The sequence below is a fragment of the Coregonus clupeaformis genome, chromosome 29, assembly GCF_020615455.1.
Source record: "Coregonus clupeaformis isolate EN_2021a chromosome 29, ASM2061545v1, whole genome shotgun sequence".
In the NCBI taxonomy this organism is placed as follows: domain Eukaryota; kingdom Metazoa; phylum Chordata; class Actinopteri; order Salmoniformes; family Salmonidae; genus Coregonus; species Coregonus clupeaformis.
Genome location: NC_059220.1, coordinates 16,677,006 through 16,694,989, shown reverse-complemented (window position 1 = coordinate 16,694,989; position 17,984 = coordinate 16,677,006). Strand labels below are relative to the sequence as shown.

Genomic DNA, 17,984 nt, shown 5'->3' with positions numbered 1-17,984 from the left:
TGACAGAGGTGGATGGAGGAGAGTGGATCGTGGAAGGTTGATAGGCTTTGGGATGATGGTCGGTGGGAGAAGGCCTCAGCCACCCGGCCTTTTTGTTGTTAAAACCAACAGTGGACATCTTGAAGCGGACCAGGCCGGTGATGATGATGGCCCTGGCCCCTAATTCCAGGTGCTGAGGATGGCTCCCCCACGACTCCATTACTGTCAGTGGTTACCACGTCCATTATGGCAATTAGGAGCCTGCTTCTAACACTAGGAATGCCTCAGCCGGAGCTGCAATTGCTAACATCTGCTAACATCAGCCTCCTTCCATGTCGATACGGTTGTCTTTGCTTAAACACACATCTTTTCACAGCCGCCGTTCTTTTCTTCTTTCTCCACGGCACACGCCACTTTTATTTACTTAATTCCACTCAGACTGTGCCTTTAAGAGATCCCACTCGGTTTGAATCCAAATAACTTCAAATGATCCGTGAAAAGAGAGCGCTTGCCTTCCACCGCTTTTCCATAGGCTTTGTTACTTTTTAATATTTGAGCAGGACGAGAGAGAGGGGGGAGGGAGGGAAAATGGCGTGGAGATAATCAATGGAAGAAGGACCACTAGCCTAATCATCTCCCCCAAAGGATTGTGGGTTAATACACGCTCTTGCATAGGCAAACAGGGCTGTGAGGCGAGTACATCTGTCTGGCTGGATGGGCTACTTAATGAAACAAGGCAGCCTCTGGGTGTAGAGATTATTGTCTTTTCCTCAATGAAAAATAACTATTCTAACAGTGGCTGAATCACAGGCTGAGGCACAGGCCCAGATGACAGGGCTCTATACATTCAATACAGTGGAGACCCCAGCCTGTGTCCCTGAGAGAGCGGCTTTAACAAAGAGGGTGCAAGGTAGGAGAGAGGACATGGTCACCAGAGCAGCTCCCCACGGTGATCATATCAGGGATCCCCTAATGCGAACAAGAGTTTGACTGATCTGGGAAAGAAAGAAGAGAGTGAGAGAGAGAAAAAGAGTAGAGTGGAGAGATAAAGAAAGAGGGAGGGAGGGAGGGGCTGAGCCACCTGGGGCTGATGAGTGGGGGCTTGATGTGTGTGTATGTATGTGCTTGTGTGTGCGTGCTTGTGTGTGCGCATACACGCGTTTGTGTGTATGTTGTGGCTACCACTGTGTGTGTGCCTGTGGTGACCCCTGGTCAGGGAGTCCTGTAACAGGAGCTCACCTCCGGTTCTCCTGTCTCTCCTCTCAGTGTGCTGAACAGGCACCTGAAGACAGGATTAGCCATTGTGACCCAGCCCCAAAGGTAACAGAGATGCAACTCCGGAGACGGGTCTGAAACACACACTCCCACGTGCTGCAGGCAGGAACCAGCCGGCCGAGGAGAGGTGGGGAGAGATAGAGAGGAAGGATAGACAGGAAGACAGGATGACGGAGGGGAAGGAAGGAGGAGACGGGAGAATAGAGATAGAGGTAGGAGGGCTGGAAATACAAACAGAACAGGACACACTAAACAAGGGAAAGATAGGAGGTATAGTGTAGTATCAGTCTGGGTTAAGATGTTGTTGTGGGGTTTTTTGTCACAGCGGGGAAACACAAAAGCAATGTATAAGAGGATTCTGGGTCCTGAGCTGCGGTAGCGCCCTGGGGTGGCCGAGATTCTGCCTGTGTGGAAATTGACGACTGTCACTGTGTCTATGATTCACCCCTGTTAGTGTGTGTGTGTGTGTGTTTGAGTGTGTGTGCTCTGCTGTGACGAATGAGCAGCGCTAAATTTTCTCCTGATTATGCGGGTTGCTGGTCCTCTAAACCTCTTTGAACTTGTAATTGCCGCTGGTTTCAATAATGAACATTAAGGAGGGATTCAGAAAAGTGTGGATAATTACAGGTTTCCCCCTTTTTACTTCTTCACGCTGGATGAAGAAGAGGAGGTAAAGGAGGAGGAGGTGGTGGAGGAGGTAGAGGAGGTAGAGGAGGAGAAACAGGGAGAGAGGAGGTGGTGCAGGGTTGCGAGGCATACGGTGTCACGCCAGGCTCTCTTTATCTAAATAATTGTACAAGCTCGGTTTATGAGCTTTAGCGAGAGGCTTTTTGTGTGTGAGTCGCTCCAGCCCTGGGGATAGAGGGGACTAGCTCTCTCTTCCCTACGATCAATATTCACACAGATTCACATCTGGAGCCAAGGCTTGCTCTACTTAGATTTGGATTTATTTTTTTATTTTTCTTTGATTTATTTTTCTTCCCTTCCTTCTTTCCTCTATCCCCTTCCCCTTTTTTCTTGGGCAGCTGGGCTACTTTTTGATACGGCGGGCGGAGGGGCTTCGTATCGTATGCGCTCATCTGTGTAGCCTCTGATCTTAGTAGATTTGGCCGCCAACAAGCCAGCCTCTGAACTAGGCCTGCTCAATGGATAACAGATACATGCCTACACCTACACACACGTTCAGATTCACATGGCCTTATGGTGCTATGGATGGACCAATGCATTGTGCGTAAAGGGGTGACACATGGGGATAGGCTATACAATTCAGTCAAAAAAGTGTCAGGGGGAGAAAACCACAACAAATTGACCCACTCCCTCAGTTTCCCTCCTTCACATAGACTGTACATTGACAGATATGAAACTGTACGCCCTGGTGTCAAAAGTGAGCCAGTTGTATTATTGAATGGAAAAGATGAAGAGGGGAAGAGCGCGAGGGAGTTGAGGTGAGAACAAGAGGCTCCTAGTTATAAGGAACCCCCTGTGAAGGAATTCCCTGTCTGGAATAAGCACAGAGCAATAGAAAAGCAACAGAGGAGTGGAGGGAGGGAGAAGGTAGAGGAGAGGAAAATCACACAACAAAATGTCAGGAGTGGGATTTGGTCCCATGACAAACCAAACAGAGGAACAGCACCGGGTCTGTTTTTGATTTGTGCCCGATTCCCCCATCCCTCAACCTCCCTGCTCAACCTCCCCCCTCTCAACCTTCCCCATCCTCCCCCTCCTCCTCCCTCAACCTCCTCCCTCCTTACCCCTCCTCACCCTTTAGCCTGGTTTACTACTTCCATGCTTGTGCTGCTCCTTTCTCCCTGCATTCCCCTTCTCCTGGTGTTAGATGAATATCAAAGGGGTAAGGGTTCTGGGCTGGGCCTGCAGCTCAGAGGCAGCTAAACTACAGTATCTCATTTAGCCGGTCACCACTAACCCAACACACCACAGACCCCTGATTCAACTGACTGATAGCCTGCAGGGGGCTTTTCCCATTTTCTCATTTTCCCACAAACCCCCTCTGGCTTGGGCATGAGGCGTGGAACAGAGGAGGGGGTGATAGGGGAGAGGGAAGACAGGGTGAGGTTGGGAGAAGGAGAGGTCTGGGAAAATTACTCTCTGAGAAGATTTAAAAGCCTCAAACGCATTCATCTAACACAATCTGCATTGGAGTACATAAAACAAGGAAAACATCATATAATCTGGGCCTCTCCATCTGTACAGTGCCTTGCAAAAGTATTCATCCCCCTTGGCATTTTTCCTATTATGTTGCATTACAACCTGTAATTTAAATGGATTTTTATTTGGATTTCATGTAATGGACATACACAAAATAGTCAAAATTGGTGAAGTGAAATGAAAAAAATTACTAAGCCCCTAAATAAGATCAGGTGCAACCAATTACCTTCAGAAGTCACATAATTAGTTCAATAAAGTCCACCTGTGTGCAATCTAAGTGTCACATGATCTGTCACATGATCTCAGTATATATACACCTGTTCTGAAAGGCCCCAGAGTCTGCAACACCACTAAGCAAGGGGCACCACCAAGCAAGTGGCACCATGAAGACCAAGGAGCTCTCCAAACAGGTCAGGGACAAAGTTGTGGAGAAGTACAGATCAGGGTTGGGTTATAAAAAAATATCTGAAACTTTGAACATCCCACGGAGCACCATTAAATCCATTATTAAAAAATGGAAATAATATGGCATCACAACAAACCTGCCAAGACAGGGCAGCCCACCAAAACTCATGGACCAGGCAAGGAGGGTATTAATCAGAGAGGCAACAAAGAGACCAAAGATAACCCTGAAGGAGCTGCAAAGCTCCACAGCGGAGATTGGAGTATCTGTCCACAGGACCACTTTAAGCCGTACACTCCACAGAGCTGGGCTTTACAGAAGAGTGGCCAGAAAAAAGCCATTGCTTAAAGAAAAAAAGAAGCAAACACGTTTGGTGTTTGCCAAAAGCCATGGGGGAAGAATCCCCAAACATATGGAAGAAGGTACTCTGGTTAGATGAGACTAAAATTGAGCTTTTTGGCCACCAAGGAAAACGCTATGTCTGGCGCAAGCCCAACACCTCTCATCACCCCGAGAACACCATCCCCGAGTGGTTTAAGGGGAAACATTTAAATGTCTTGGAATGTCAAAGCCCAGACCTTAGTCCAATTGAGAATCTGTGGTATGATTTAAAGATTGCTGTACACCAGCGGAACCCATCCAACTTGAAGGAGCTGGAGCAGTTTTGCCTTGAAGAATGGGCAAAAATCCCAGTGGCTAGATGTGCCAAGCTTATAGAGACATACCCCAAGATACTTGCAGCTGTAATTGCTGCAAAAGGTGGCTCTACAAAATATTGACTTTGGGGGGGGTGTTTGTCTTATTTCTTGTTTGTTTCACAATAAAAAATACTTTGCAACTTCAAAGTGGTAGGCATGTTATGTAAATCAAATGATACAAACCCCCAAAAAATCCATTTTAATTCCAGGTTGTAAGGCAACAAAATGCCAAGGGGGTGAATACTTTCGCAAGCCACTGTAACTGTGCCTGTCCTGGTTTTGAGCTTTCCCACCATGGGGCACCATGTGTATACTGTATCACAGACTGCCCTCCCTCCTCCTCCCCGGTCCATTACATCATACACTTTTGTTTCCCAAAGTGTCAGCTAGGCCTGACCTTAGCCAATGGATCAATGTTATGACTGCAGCAGTGGGTTAGGCCAGTGGGAGGGAGGGAGGCTGGAGGGTTGAGGGGGTAACTGAGGCCTGTTTTCGCTGAAGCGTGAGGTCTTAGAGGAGAGGAGTCTCCAGCTATGGAGCAGTAGTTTATAAATCCTCTCCTCTGTTTGTCTTCTGCTCAGGTCAGGGCATGTGCAGTCACCTCAACAGGGGGCCAACAGGGGCTGACTATGGGCCCCTGGTCATGCACAGAGAGGTCCTTGGCACTATAAACACCCATCTGAATGAACTTCAGATATCCAATGGCTTCTCTTTAAGAGCTGCATCTTTATTAAAGATGCACTGAACTAACTTTAGCTTTATGTTACAAATTGCGGCATTTACGCAACAATTCAAACTTTCTCAAATATGATTTTCTTTAAGTCTGGTGGCTGCAAACATCAAAGGTAACATACATGCATGGGCCTCTTGCAGTTTTCATTTGTTTTCCTTTTGTTGTTGTTTTGGGGTGGTTTTTTCTCTCTCTTTTTGGGAGAACATGTTGAGGGTTGTTATTTTTTATGTTGGCAGGCGCTGCAGAGTTTCAGATGGCTTAATCACCTCCAAACAGCGTGAACAATGTGTTGTAAACATCTCCTTAGCGAAAGGACTAATTTCTGCTACTTCATTAAAAAAGGAGCATTAAGACGTGAATAGCAGGCCTGAGCATTAACAACAGGGAGGGAGGGAGGGACGGAGGAGAGGGAGAAATTGTGAGAGGCTGTCCTCACAACTGCCTGTTAATACCAGGTAGAGTAAACTCAAATAAACAGTACACAACACTGTTTATCTATAAAGCAAATGAGGAACTATATGAGACACCGACACACACACACACAGCACAGCGCAGCACAGCGGCCCTTGATTGTCGATCTGTGAAGTGATACTATGACAGATCTGGATTAAGGTGGCCAAGTGAAAAGGTCTGATGTCGGGGCGTGAAACAATTCACGGCTATTACCCCCTAATGCTCCACTAAACCTGTGGAGCAGCCAGCTAGCCACTACAGGGCTGTGTGTATTGTAAACAAGGCTCTGTCAATTACGACACACAAACACCACTGGGAATTACTGTAAAAAGACTCCGACATAAAACAACCAAAGGTTGATGTGGCTTGTCATGTAATTATACAGCCCAACTGAAAAGGGGAGTCACTAGATACCGCCTTCTAAACTTTCGGGGAGTTTTTTTCTCTCTCTCCTGTGAAAAGAAATCTCTCTTGTTCTTGTAAATCCTAGACAACTATATTCTGCAAGTCAACAAGCATTTCCTATACTTTAAATGAAAACACTTATTGGGGTCTAGTTTTTGGTTGTCATGGGTTTGTCTTCTGGTGGAAGGTTTAGTTCTGTGTCTTTATCGATTGGGACTGACTGGCCGTGCGGTTGCTTCCCATCTTCACAGGGCCATGTGAGAACACGGCTAGTGAGGAACAGATGGTAGACTGAACTGAGGTGGCTTGTGTCCTCGTTCCAGGGTGGCTGAGCTGAGCAGTGTTAGTTAGAGGAACACACTATGGAACAAAAGTTCCCACCTCAGCAGACCTGAAACTTAATTTCACTCATTATCCTTTACTTCAATGATTTCCAAAACACTGCCATTCTCTCCTCTCTGTCGCTTCACTTTTGTTTTGTAAACTTCAGGCAGAGATAGAGACTCCATATATGGTGACGCTCTCTTTCTTATTGCATATAAGCCTGGGGGCATGTGGTATGTGAAAGCACACGCATACACACAAGGGGAGGGTTGCAGCGGTGGTGAACCAAACTGTCACCTGGGTTGCAACGGGTGACTGGAGAGCTGACTTCTGGGCTCCGAGGCAAACGAGCACATGACAGATTAGTGTGTGGGCCTCCTTCAGTCCTGAACCTCCGTGACCCCTTAGGAACCCCTTAGGAACCCCTATCAACCCCCCTTCACCTCCTCCTGAACCTCAAAAGACACAAAACAACCTCGCTGAGAAGAGAAAAGGCAACCACTACCGTCCAGTGAATACCCAGAGTAGTACGAAACATACTCTTTATCCCATATAAACATAAAAAATCATATTCAATTTAAGTGGAAAATGAATTGTATAGGTAAACAAAAAAAATGGAATAGACAGCTTTAAAAACAGTTCTGTAAAATGAGAGCTGTTGTGTATTTCAAACTGTTTGCGGATGTGGGGTGTACCTGTGAAATGGCACTAGCGGTGGCCCTATCAAACAGACAGACAGGCAGACAGACAGACAGACAGACAGACAGACAGGGAACACTGAAGAGAGACAGTCTGGCTGTTTAATCTATTCAAACACAACTGGCCGCCCTCTCTTTTTAGTGGGCAGACTAGTGCACTTGTTTATCGATTGGGAAAAACATCCGTTATCAAGCTTTGCCAACACTGCCAAGCCCATGTCTCCAGGATGACCTAGCTAGCCAGGCTCTTTTATGTCTCTCTCTCTCTAAAGGGACGGTTTACAGAGCCATTCCCCATTGGGGCACGACCTGGAGATGGCACCAGGTCTCCATGGAGACTAATGCTAGGTTGAGGGGGAGAGGAGAGAGTGACCGCTGGCCCTGTGTGTTCTTTGTTCGTCTGCTAATGATGTTTGTGATGCCCTACTCATCTACTCATCAAGTCATCACTCTTGTTAAGCTCTATATTAACAGGGTTGATACTATAGGTGACATCTCTCTACCGTTGCTGTTGTTGCCTATGTTACCATTGAAAGCCATGTTTGTGTAACCAATTTGCCCTGGATCCCTATATTCACAATGATCTTCATTGGCAGTCACCATGTCACAATGACATGACACTCTTGGCATTCCTACCCTGATTTACAGATGTCTTCATTCACCCATGATTGTAGGAGATAAACATCTACATGATATAAATCATATCTTCTCAATGACCCAATCATTATTTGGCAGTGAAAGATCCCTGTCATATCTAAGATACAGTGGAGGCTGCTGAGGGGAGGACAGCTAGTAATAATGTCTGGAATGGAGCTACAGTGCCTTGCAAAAGTATTCATCCCCCTTGGTGTTTTTCCTATTTTGTTGCATTACAACCTGTAATTTAAATGGATTTTTAATTGGATTTCATGTGATGGACATACACAAAATAGTCCAAATTGGTGAAGTGAAATGAAAAAACCACATGATCTCAGTATATTTACACCTGTTCTGAAAGGCCCAAGAGTCTGCAACACCACTAAGCAAGGGGCACCACCAAGCAAGCGGCACCATGAAGACCAAGGAGCTCTCCAAACAGGTCAGGGACAAAGTTGTGGAGAAGTACAGATCAGGGTTGGGCTATAAAAAAATATCTGAAACTTTGAACATCCCACGGAGCACCATTAAATCCATTCTTAAAAAATTGAAAGAATATGGCACCACAACAAACCTGCCAAGCGAGGGCTGCCCACCAAAACTCATGGACCAGGCAAGGAGGGTATTAATCAGAGAGGCAACAAAGAGACCAAAGATAACCCTGAAGGAGCTGCAAAGCTCCACAGCGGAGATTGGAATATCTGTCCACAGGACCACTTTAAGCCATACACTCCACAGAGCTGGGCTTTATGGAAGAGTGGCCAGAAAATAGCCATTGCTTAAAGAAAAGCCATAAGGGGAGACTCCCCAAACATATGGAAGAAGGTACTCTGGTCAGATGAGACTAAAATTGAGCTTTTTGGCAATCAAGGAAAACGCTATGTCTGGCGCAAACCCAACACCTCTCATCACCCCGAGAACACCATCCCCACAGTGAAGCATGGTGGTGGCAGCATCATGGTGTGGGGATGTTTTTTATCGGCAGGGACTGGGAAACTGGTCAGAATTGAAGGAATGATGGATGGCGCTAAATACAGGGAAATTCTTGAGGGAAACCTGTTTCAGTCTTCCAGAGATTTGAGACTGGGACGGAGGTTCACCTTCCAGCAGGACAATGACCCTAAGCATACTGCTAAAGCAACACTTGAGTGGTTTAAGGGGAAACATTTAAATGTTTTGGAATGGCCTAGTCAAAGCGCAGACCTCAAACCAATTGAGAATCTGTGGTATGACTTAAATATTGCTGTACACCAGCGGAACCCATCCAACTTGAAGGAGCTGGAGCAGTTTTCCCTTGAAGAATGGGCAAAAATCCCAGTGGCTAATGTGCCAAGCTTATAGAGACATACCCCAAGAGACTTGCAGCTGTAATTGCAGCAAAATGTGGCTCTACAAAGTATTGACTTTGGGGGGGTGAATAGTTATGCACGCTCAAGTTTTCAGTTTTTTTTGTCTTATTTCTTGTCTGTTTCACAATAAAAAATATTTTGCATCTTCAAAGTGGTAGGCATGTTGTGTAAATGAAATGATACAAACCCCAAAAATCCATTTGAATTCCAGGTTGTAAGGCAACAAAATAGGACAAATGCCAAGGGGGGTGAATACTTTCGCAAGCCACTGTAATGGAATGGTATTTGATACCATTCCCCTGATTCAACACCAGACATTACCACGAGCCTGTCCTCCCCAATTAAGGTGCCACCAACCTCCTGTGCTAAGATACCAGTCAATATGCAGCAGGGCTCCATACAAAATACAATTCAAAGTAATCCATGTGAAAGTGTTGTATGGCTCAATGGAGGACCATTGGATATATCACTTCCCTTTCAGAGAGCCCAGGGGAGCAATACACCTGGCTTAGCAGCTTAACAGCATTTCCCCAAACACCCCGGCCAAAGGGTGCATGGCCCAGCACAAAACCTGAGACGCTTGATGCCTGCCTGAGAGGGCAATTCCTTCCTTCATAGACTGCATCTCTCTCTCTCTCTCTCTCTCTCTCTCTCTCTCTCTCTCTCTCTCTCTCTCTCTCTCTCTCTCTCTCTCTCTCTCTCTCTCACTCACTCACTCACTAGCCCCACTAGGTCTGCTCCTGAGGTCCCCTATTTATTTTTATAGGTGTTTGAGGGTTTAGATTAGTCAAAAGACAAGGCCTGGTCCGGAGTGGTATCTTTGTATCTGAGCGCTTCCTGCTTTCATTGCCTAGTCGACCCTTGTCTTAGCAGGGTCTAGTGGGGGCTAACAGAGGGCTAGCAGGGAGCTACAAAAGAGGAAGGCTGAGGGCGCCAAAAGGCTAATTAGGAGAACTCAAGAGTTTGTCTTGGCCAAACAAAGGAGCAGCCCCTCTTACTACTATGGAAAAACTCCCAGCTAGCAGTTAGCCTAGCAACACAACCTCACTCTCTGTCTATCTAATAATATACCATTTAGCAGACGCTTTTATCCAAAGTGACTTACAGTCATGTGCGCATACATTTTTACGTATAGGTGGTCCCAGGGATCGAACCCACTACCCTGGCGTTACAAGCGCCATGCTCTACCAATTGAGCTACAATTGAGCTCTCTTCTCTCCCTAGAGCCCCCCTCTTTCTTTGGTTCTCTTGTGCTCCTTCCATATATCCTTCCTCCAGTTTCTCCCTCCCTCCCTCCCTCTCGTCACCTTCCTGCCTCCATGCTTTTGAAGCGCAGTCGACCATTTTACCCCTAACGGTGAAGTTTACCTTTCTGATAACATAATCTCCCTGTAATATTGAAAATCTTATACCAACAGTGTGGGATTTCCCTTCCCTTAATGTGACTGGAAGACATCCAGAAAGAGAGGGAGGGGAGAGGGAGAGGGAGAGGGAGAGGGAGAGTGTCTCTGGCCCTCTACTACCAGCTTACGCCAGCTGATCTCTCCAGCAGTTTGCCAATTCCACAGGGGGCATTAAAAGATGCCAGCTCGCGTGCTTTCTGCTGCTATATGAATACATGCATGAAAAAGGCTGGGCTTATCACAATAACTCTATAGAATAATTGCTGGCGTATTCATTACGTGCAGAAGATATCAGATCTCGGCTGCCGCATACAAAACACTGCGTTTCATTCTCCATGGGCTGACTGAAGGCTGACGGAAGGCCGGTGAAGGACTGAGGGGCAAGTGCCAATTGAAGCAGGCCTATTTTCCATATCTGACTGTGATGAAGAATGCCGCTCTGTGATTTCTCCCATGAGAGTGTGAGGTCAGGGAGAACCCAGGAGGGGGGTGGGGGGGGTGAGGCTGGGGAGGGAGGGAGGGAGGGGAGGGGGATGCGATTTTGTTATAATACTGAATCCAAAAGCCAACAATTGTTACTGTTGGCCTGTGTTGTTTTTCACGGTGTGAAGGGGGGTCCCATCCTTTTGAGCTCTTTCAGAATAGGTGACAATGGCTGGATGTTGAGAACATATGTAGGGAGACCCCTGTGGTCGCTCTCATGGTGGAGAAGCTAGCATGCTGGAGAAAATACAAGTCCCGCTCCCTTTCACTCCCTGCCTCAGTTAATTAATGTGTGAATGGCAAAATGCCGCAACAGGCCATTCAGGGGCCAAAGTCTCATGAATTCGCCCCTGCACAAACGCATCCTTAAATGGAAAATACATTTGCTTAACAAATTAAAAGAAAAGGCGAATGGTTGTGTATGTGTGTGAGTGTGTACGGGTTGGGGGGCTAGAGTAGAGTAGAGGGGGATAATTCAATTAGCCCTCTTTCTCTAAGAAAAATAATGAAGGAAGGTTAAAAGGGAGGGATTATTGCTTGTATAAGACTGGCCTGGTTGTCTCACAAAAGAGACAAATAATGATTTGAGAAAACATCTAAAAGCAGGAGAGGTAATGAAGGAGATTGCGAAAAGAGGAGTCTTAAAAGCTCTACTTCTCTGAATTAGAAAAAATGTCCCTGGACCTGATCTATTGGGATTTCTCTGGACCTGATCTATTGGGATTTCTCTGGACCTGATCTATTGGGATTTCTCTGTACCTGATCTATTGGGATTTCTCTGGACCTGATCTATTGGGATTTCTCTGGACCTGATCTATTGGGATTTCTCTGGACCTGATCTATTGGGATTTCTCTGGACCTGATCTATTCGGATTTCTCTGGACCTGATCTATTGGGATTTCTCTGGACCTGATCTATTGGGATTTCTCTGGACCTGATCTATTGGGATTTCTTCTCCCCTTTCCACTCTTTTAATTTAATTTAAACAAATTCTAAAGCAAATTGGTGGAGAGGCTACAAAGCTTTCTGTGTTTCTTTCTCTCTTTCTCTCCTTTTTTGGAGCGGGGAAACGTTGGAACTGTGAGAGACCTACTATCGGGCATTCCTCAAGTCGCCAAGAAAGATGCCTAATTATCCCTCAATAAAGCGAGAAATTTCTAATTAGTATGAGCACACCAAATTAACCAGGAGACGTGTGTGTGTTTGTGTGTGTGTGTGTGTCTAACCACCATGGTAAGTGGCTCAAAGAAGGTCTCCAAAATGTTCACCCCTTTTTTTCTGCCCCCTCTCCCTCCTTCACCCATTCAGTTTTAAAATGAAGCCCATTCTATTCTGTGGGTTGGGGAGAAATATCCAGCCTAGGAGATGTAGCCTAGCCATGAACATCAGTAAAAACATGTTGATAATGCTGAGAATAATAAGCTCTGTGCTGTGCTACGGTGCTGTGAGGCTAGGGGCTGTGCTACTGCAGCCCCACTGCTCCTGAATAGATCAAAGTGATTAAATCACTCCTGATTATCCATATTTAATGGATTTACAGCCCTTTCACTTAGCCTGTATTTGCTGGCAGTATTTGCTGGTTTGGTAATCAGGGGGGCAGAGGCTTTGGGCAACGCGGGCACGGGGGGGGGGTACAACGGGGGGGTTAGGATCATCCTGGGGTTCCGAGTGGCTCCCTCTCTCACTCTTCTTCTCCATTCACCCCCCCTCCTACTATCACTGTGTCTGTTCTAACTAAGCCACATGGTCAGCAGGCACCAGCTTTTGTGTCCCTTCCATCTCCCTGCCTGAAATCTGACCTCGCTGTCCAAATCAATACAGACCTCTGCTCTGATAATGTCCTGACATCATTGAGGGAGGTAAGACATGACCACCCCAACCCTTCCAACCCCAAATATGTGACACACACACCCCTCCCCGCACACACTCCCTTCTCTTTGACCCTGCTGCCTGGCTAACTGCATCACCTCAGTGCACACACACACTCTGTTCAGTGAATCCTGACTTTACAGCGGCAGAACAGGGACCCACCCTACTAATAAGAGTATGCACATACACACACACATAAACACACACATACACACACATGCACACACATACATGCAAGCACATACACACATAGCCCCCACTGCCTCCACCCACACACAGATATTCATTTCCAAAATGATCCACAGAATTAATGTGGCCTCTGAATATTTCATCCAAGGCATAGCGTTGCCTTTGCCTACTGAAGTGAATGAGCCGTTGTCAGATGTTGTCTGATTTAAGTGTTTGGCAAAGAGCGACAAAGACAAACAAACAAGCTCCTCTGATCTGTGGAGAGCAACCATCTTAACATGCACCCTCTCAACCTCAAACACACTGAAGATTTTAATGTCTTCTCCATATCATTTAAAAAAAAGTGGAAAAAAGCCCCAAATGTTAGGTTCATAATTACAATAAAACTGTTACGTGCTCTTGCTGTAATACCGCAGTATTAGATGGATGTCAGTTTGATCCATTTTGGGGGTATTTAGAGGAAATACAACAAAATATGAGTACTGTTTATGCTCAAGACATAAGTGCTAGCAAAACATGTCTCACATTTTTTTATTTTAATGTGAAAAGCAATGCTAACAATGAAATGACACAGACATAACACTCATATAAACATACACACACCTTTTCAAACACACACAAACTTCCCTCTATAAGAATGAACCTGATTCTCATCGAAAACCCTTCCCCATAGTGTAGAATAAACACAGAGCCAATAGTGCATTGAGAGGCGATGTCCTGTATGTGACAAACCAGTGGATAAGGCTGCAGATGGTGGTGCTACGCTAGGCTATGTGTCAGCACTACCTTAACATCTCTGAGGCTTTTCAGCAGAGCAAACTGGGATGTCTGATTGAGTTGACCCAGTCACTCTGGACCACTGACAGGTGAGTGACAGGCGAGCTTGACAAGTCAGTGACAGGTGTGTGTGTGTATGTGTGTGTGTGTGTGTGTGTGTATGTGTGTGTGTGTGTACATGTGTACGGGAGTGTGTACATATGTGCATGTGTACATGCGGCATCTTCCCCAAGGTGGCCACAAACATCATGAGGGCGTGTCTGTTCCATCATCTCACGGTTCGTACATGTGAGTGCGTGTGTACGACAGGTGCTCCACTATGTGGGTACTCACCGTGAGATGCTGGAATAGCCATGCCCTCATGATGTTGGTGGCCACCTTGGGGAAGATACCGCGCTTCTTCTGCCTCTTCTTCTCCTTGTCCGGGTCGTCATCATCACCTGTTCCAGGGGACGCCACGCTGTTCTCTAAACCATCTCCTAGACAGAAACAAGACAACATAGGGTTAAATAGCAGCCTAGGACAGAAGATGGAACAATAGTAAGTCTGGGCAGTAACAACACAAGGGGGTAGATAGAACCCTAGGAAGCTAAACCTAATATATAAGATGCTAACGCCAGCCCAGTGGGTTATCTAAGTTAGATGGAGGACTATGCCAAAGCCTACACAGTAGTAGCCTACACCAATGCCTGCATAGAAGTAGTGGGATATAGGCACAGAGGGAGAGGAGAACGAGAGGTGAGGTCTTCCACCCAGAACAGGAGAGAGGAATAGATGGACAGTTGTTTTGGTTAGAAGCAGAAACACTAGGCTACTTCCTCATTCCACTCCAAATGGTTCAGTAGGAGGAGAAAAAAGGAGAGAGCGAGGGAAAGAAGAAGAAAAAACGACAAGAAGGCTTCAAGTTTGGGGCTACATTAGGACTCATGTCATTAATTCAATTATAGCCACAGGCTTGACATAATGTAATGATATTTTTTTTTTGATCCAGAGGGCCTGGATGGACTGAGAAGGGAGTCTTATGAACACACACACACACACATACAGTATGCAAACATGCAACAAAACCACAAACGTTGAACAATTGGGGGCGCCCAATTGAGTAGCATGTGAATTGAAGTGGGGTGTGCATTGGTCTGGTTCATTGTTGCAGTTCGATGCACATAATGGACTAGAGTCTAAACGCCCCCCCGCCCCCCAGCTTCTTCACCACCCTCCTCTCTCCCTCCCTGTGACACCTCCCCCTTCCGCCAGAAGATTAGCATGGCAGGCGGCTCTCTCTCCCTGCATTAATGTCCGACAGGCAGGCTCTCTCCTTTAAACCGAAGTTTCCATCTTCGTATTTTTTCTCTCTCCTCTTCTCTGGCCATTAATTGTGCAGTAGCAAAAATGATTTACTTTTAACAGTCATAGTTATTTTTTCTTGCCCCCGGGCACAAATGCCTTGAAAGCCTTCCTTGAGGGCATCTAAATAATGTATCAGAAAAACTCCACTAAGGCAGAGAAGGACCCCGACATTCTCAAAATTCTGACTTGCATGTCTTCCTGTTTTTGGGGAGCCATCAATCATGGGCACCTATTCAAGCCCTAATCTCGCATAAATGTTTGAACTAACATTAAAAAAGCGAGGAAAGAAAAAGGATCCGACTGGTGGCGTAATCAAAATAAATGAAGAATACAAGGACATCCAGCATAGAGGACTTTCCCCCCCTCCTCTCCTCAGTCTCCCCCCTCCTCCTCTCCTCAGTCTCCCCCCTCCTCCTCTCCTCAGTCTCCCCCCTCCTTCTCTCCTCAGTCTCCCCCCTCCACCTCTCCTCAGTCTCCCCCCTCCTCCTCTCCTCAGTCTCCCCCCTCCTTCTCTCCTCAGTCTCCCCCTCCACCTCTCCTCAGTCTCCCCCCTCCTCTCCTCAGTCTCCCCCCTCCTCCTCTCCTCAGTCTCCCCCCTCCTTCTCTCCTCAGTCTCCCCCCTCCACCTCTCCTCAGTCTCCCCCCTCCTCCTCTCCTCAGTCTCACCCCTCCTCCTCTCCTCAGTCTCACCCCTCCTCTCCTCCTCAGTCTCACCCCTCCTCTCCTCCTCAGTCTCACCCCTCCTGCTCTCCTCAGTCTCCCCTCTTCTCCTCTCCTCAGTCTCCCCTCTTCTCCTCTCCTCAGTCTCACCCCTCCTCCTCTCCTCAGTCTCACCCCTCCTCCACTTATTTTTCTGTCTGTCTGTCTGTCTGTCTGTCTGTCTGTCTGTCTGTCTGTCTGTCTGTCTGTCTGTCTGTCTGTCTGTCTGTCTGTCTGTCTGCTGTGTTTTCCTTCCACATCATTAGTGCGGGAGCCACACAACAGAGGAAAACAGAGAAGTGCCGACTTTGTGCTCCCTCCCTGTGTGTAGCTAAAGAAGTGGCTAGGCCCTCTGAAGGACATATGGGAATAGGGGATACGGCCTGCCTGGGAGTGTTATAATTGTAGAATGGGCATTCATAAGCAGCAAATGCCATAAATCCCAGGCTAAGTACGAATCCTTGTTCAGGAAAGCCTAAAACAATAAACTGGGGCCTAGCCGTAACGCCTGCCTGACCATGTGTGGCTTCCTGAGAAATACGACCCAGAAGCAGGGACTAGTCTAACTCCCCCAGTGTTGCTTTCAACTTCAATAACAACACCAGAAACCAGAGTGGACCTCACACTCTTTCGCATTTCACAGTGCTGCCTTTTGGGTTAAATAATGTTACGATTTAGGTTTTTATGTTGGGGTATTAGAGTTTTTGTTGTTTTTTGGGAGCTAGTTTCCAAATCAAAGTGCTGCTGGGAGTTATCCAGCTCATCCAATAGAGCCACAGTGGGAAAAAGGCTGGCAGATTCATTTTATTGACATTTCCATTTTCACTGCAATGCGATAGCCTCCCCCTGGCTGGGGCTGGGGCGACCTGTGCGTATTTACAGACTGACCTGTCACTTCATTACCCTGCCTGCTCACTCCCTCCTGCCCCGGACTGCAAGGGAGAAACCAGACTCCCAGGCTTTCAGCACCTTTCTCTTTCTCTCTCTCTCTCTCTCTCTCTCTCTCTCTCTCTCTCTCTCTCTCTCTCTCTCTCTCTCTCTCTCTCTCTCTCTCTCTCTCTCTCTCTCTCTCTCTCTCTCTCTCTCTCCCTGTCTTTCTCTTTCACGTATGCACACACATTCCTACGGTCATACATTCTGTACATATGCATACTGCACGCCAACAGGGGATGTTATATATGAGCTGCTCTTTATGACATATATATGTAAACATGTAAATATACATCTGCACAATGTGTACACAAACATCACACACAGTAAGTGGAAAGAATGTGAAGGCTGGTCCAAAGAGATGGAAATAATCAAATAAATGATTGGAGTGAGGGAGAAGAAAGAAAGGGCCCAACTTACACAACCTCATTACATCTAAAGGAGAGCTGGTGATTTACATCCACCCCCACTGCTTTCGTATGAGCAAAAGAAAGAGTGCTGCAGGGCAAATTGTCCCAAACGCTAATGGCTTCTGACTGTTCCCTGGCAACTCTGGCATTTCAACCTGTGTGGATGTGCACTCTGCCAAAAAAAACGGGGGAGAAAAAACAAGTGGGACAGGGGAGGCGTCCCATCATCTGCCTGTGTGACACAGATGGGGGATGGCTATTAGGAGGCGGGCAGAGGGCCTGGGGAGGTGAGGTGCTGGAGTGTAGCCCCAGGCACTTTTGGAAAAGCAGCACCCTTGGAGACGGAAAAAAGACAGTCCCTCTCTCCCCTCTCCCTTTCTTCCCTCCTTCTCTCTCCCTCTCTCTCTCTCTCTTGACTTAAAGTGCTCACAATTAAATGATGTTCATGTTTTCGTATGCATGGATAGAGAGAGGGGAGCGTTATAGGCTGGGAGGAATGACTGGACGCAAAGAGCGAGCGCACGCCAGTAAACAAACAAACAAAGAAACAACCATGCAGGCACAGAATACATTACACTCAGATCAGGTCTCTCATCACCAATAGGCGGTTATTAAAAATGCATTCAGATATCTCCCTGCTAGTAAATTGGTCTCAGGGTTGAGCTCATTAACGAGCTGTAAATATAAATATATTACCACCACCACCACCACACTTTGCAAATGTTAGTATGAATAAATATGGGTCTCCGATAACAGGT

The 17,984-nt window shown here is 46.6% G+C and overlaps 1 protein-coding gene across 4 annotated transcripts in view; it reads right to left on the bottom strand.

Moving 5' to 3' along the window:
* The window catches only part of LOC121544764 (homeobox protein Meis2), a 103,633-nt gene that overhangs the window by 46,941 nt on the left and 38,708 nt on the right, over window positions 1-17,984 (bottom strand). For 3 of the 4 annotated variants that reach the window (XM_041854893.1, XM_041854896.1, XM_041854894.2), the window contains exon 8: window positions 14,174-14,319. In XM_041854893.1, the coding sequence (XP_041710827.1) occupies window positions 14,174-14,319 (146 nt within the window). The remainder of the gene's footprint in view (window positions 1-14,173; window positions 14,320-17,984) is intronic. The other variant, XM_041854895.2, reaches the window with a different exon arrangement.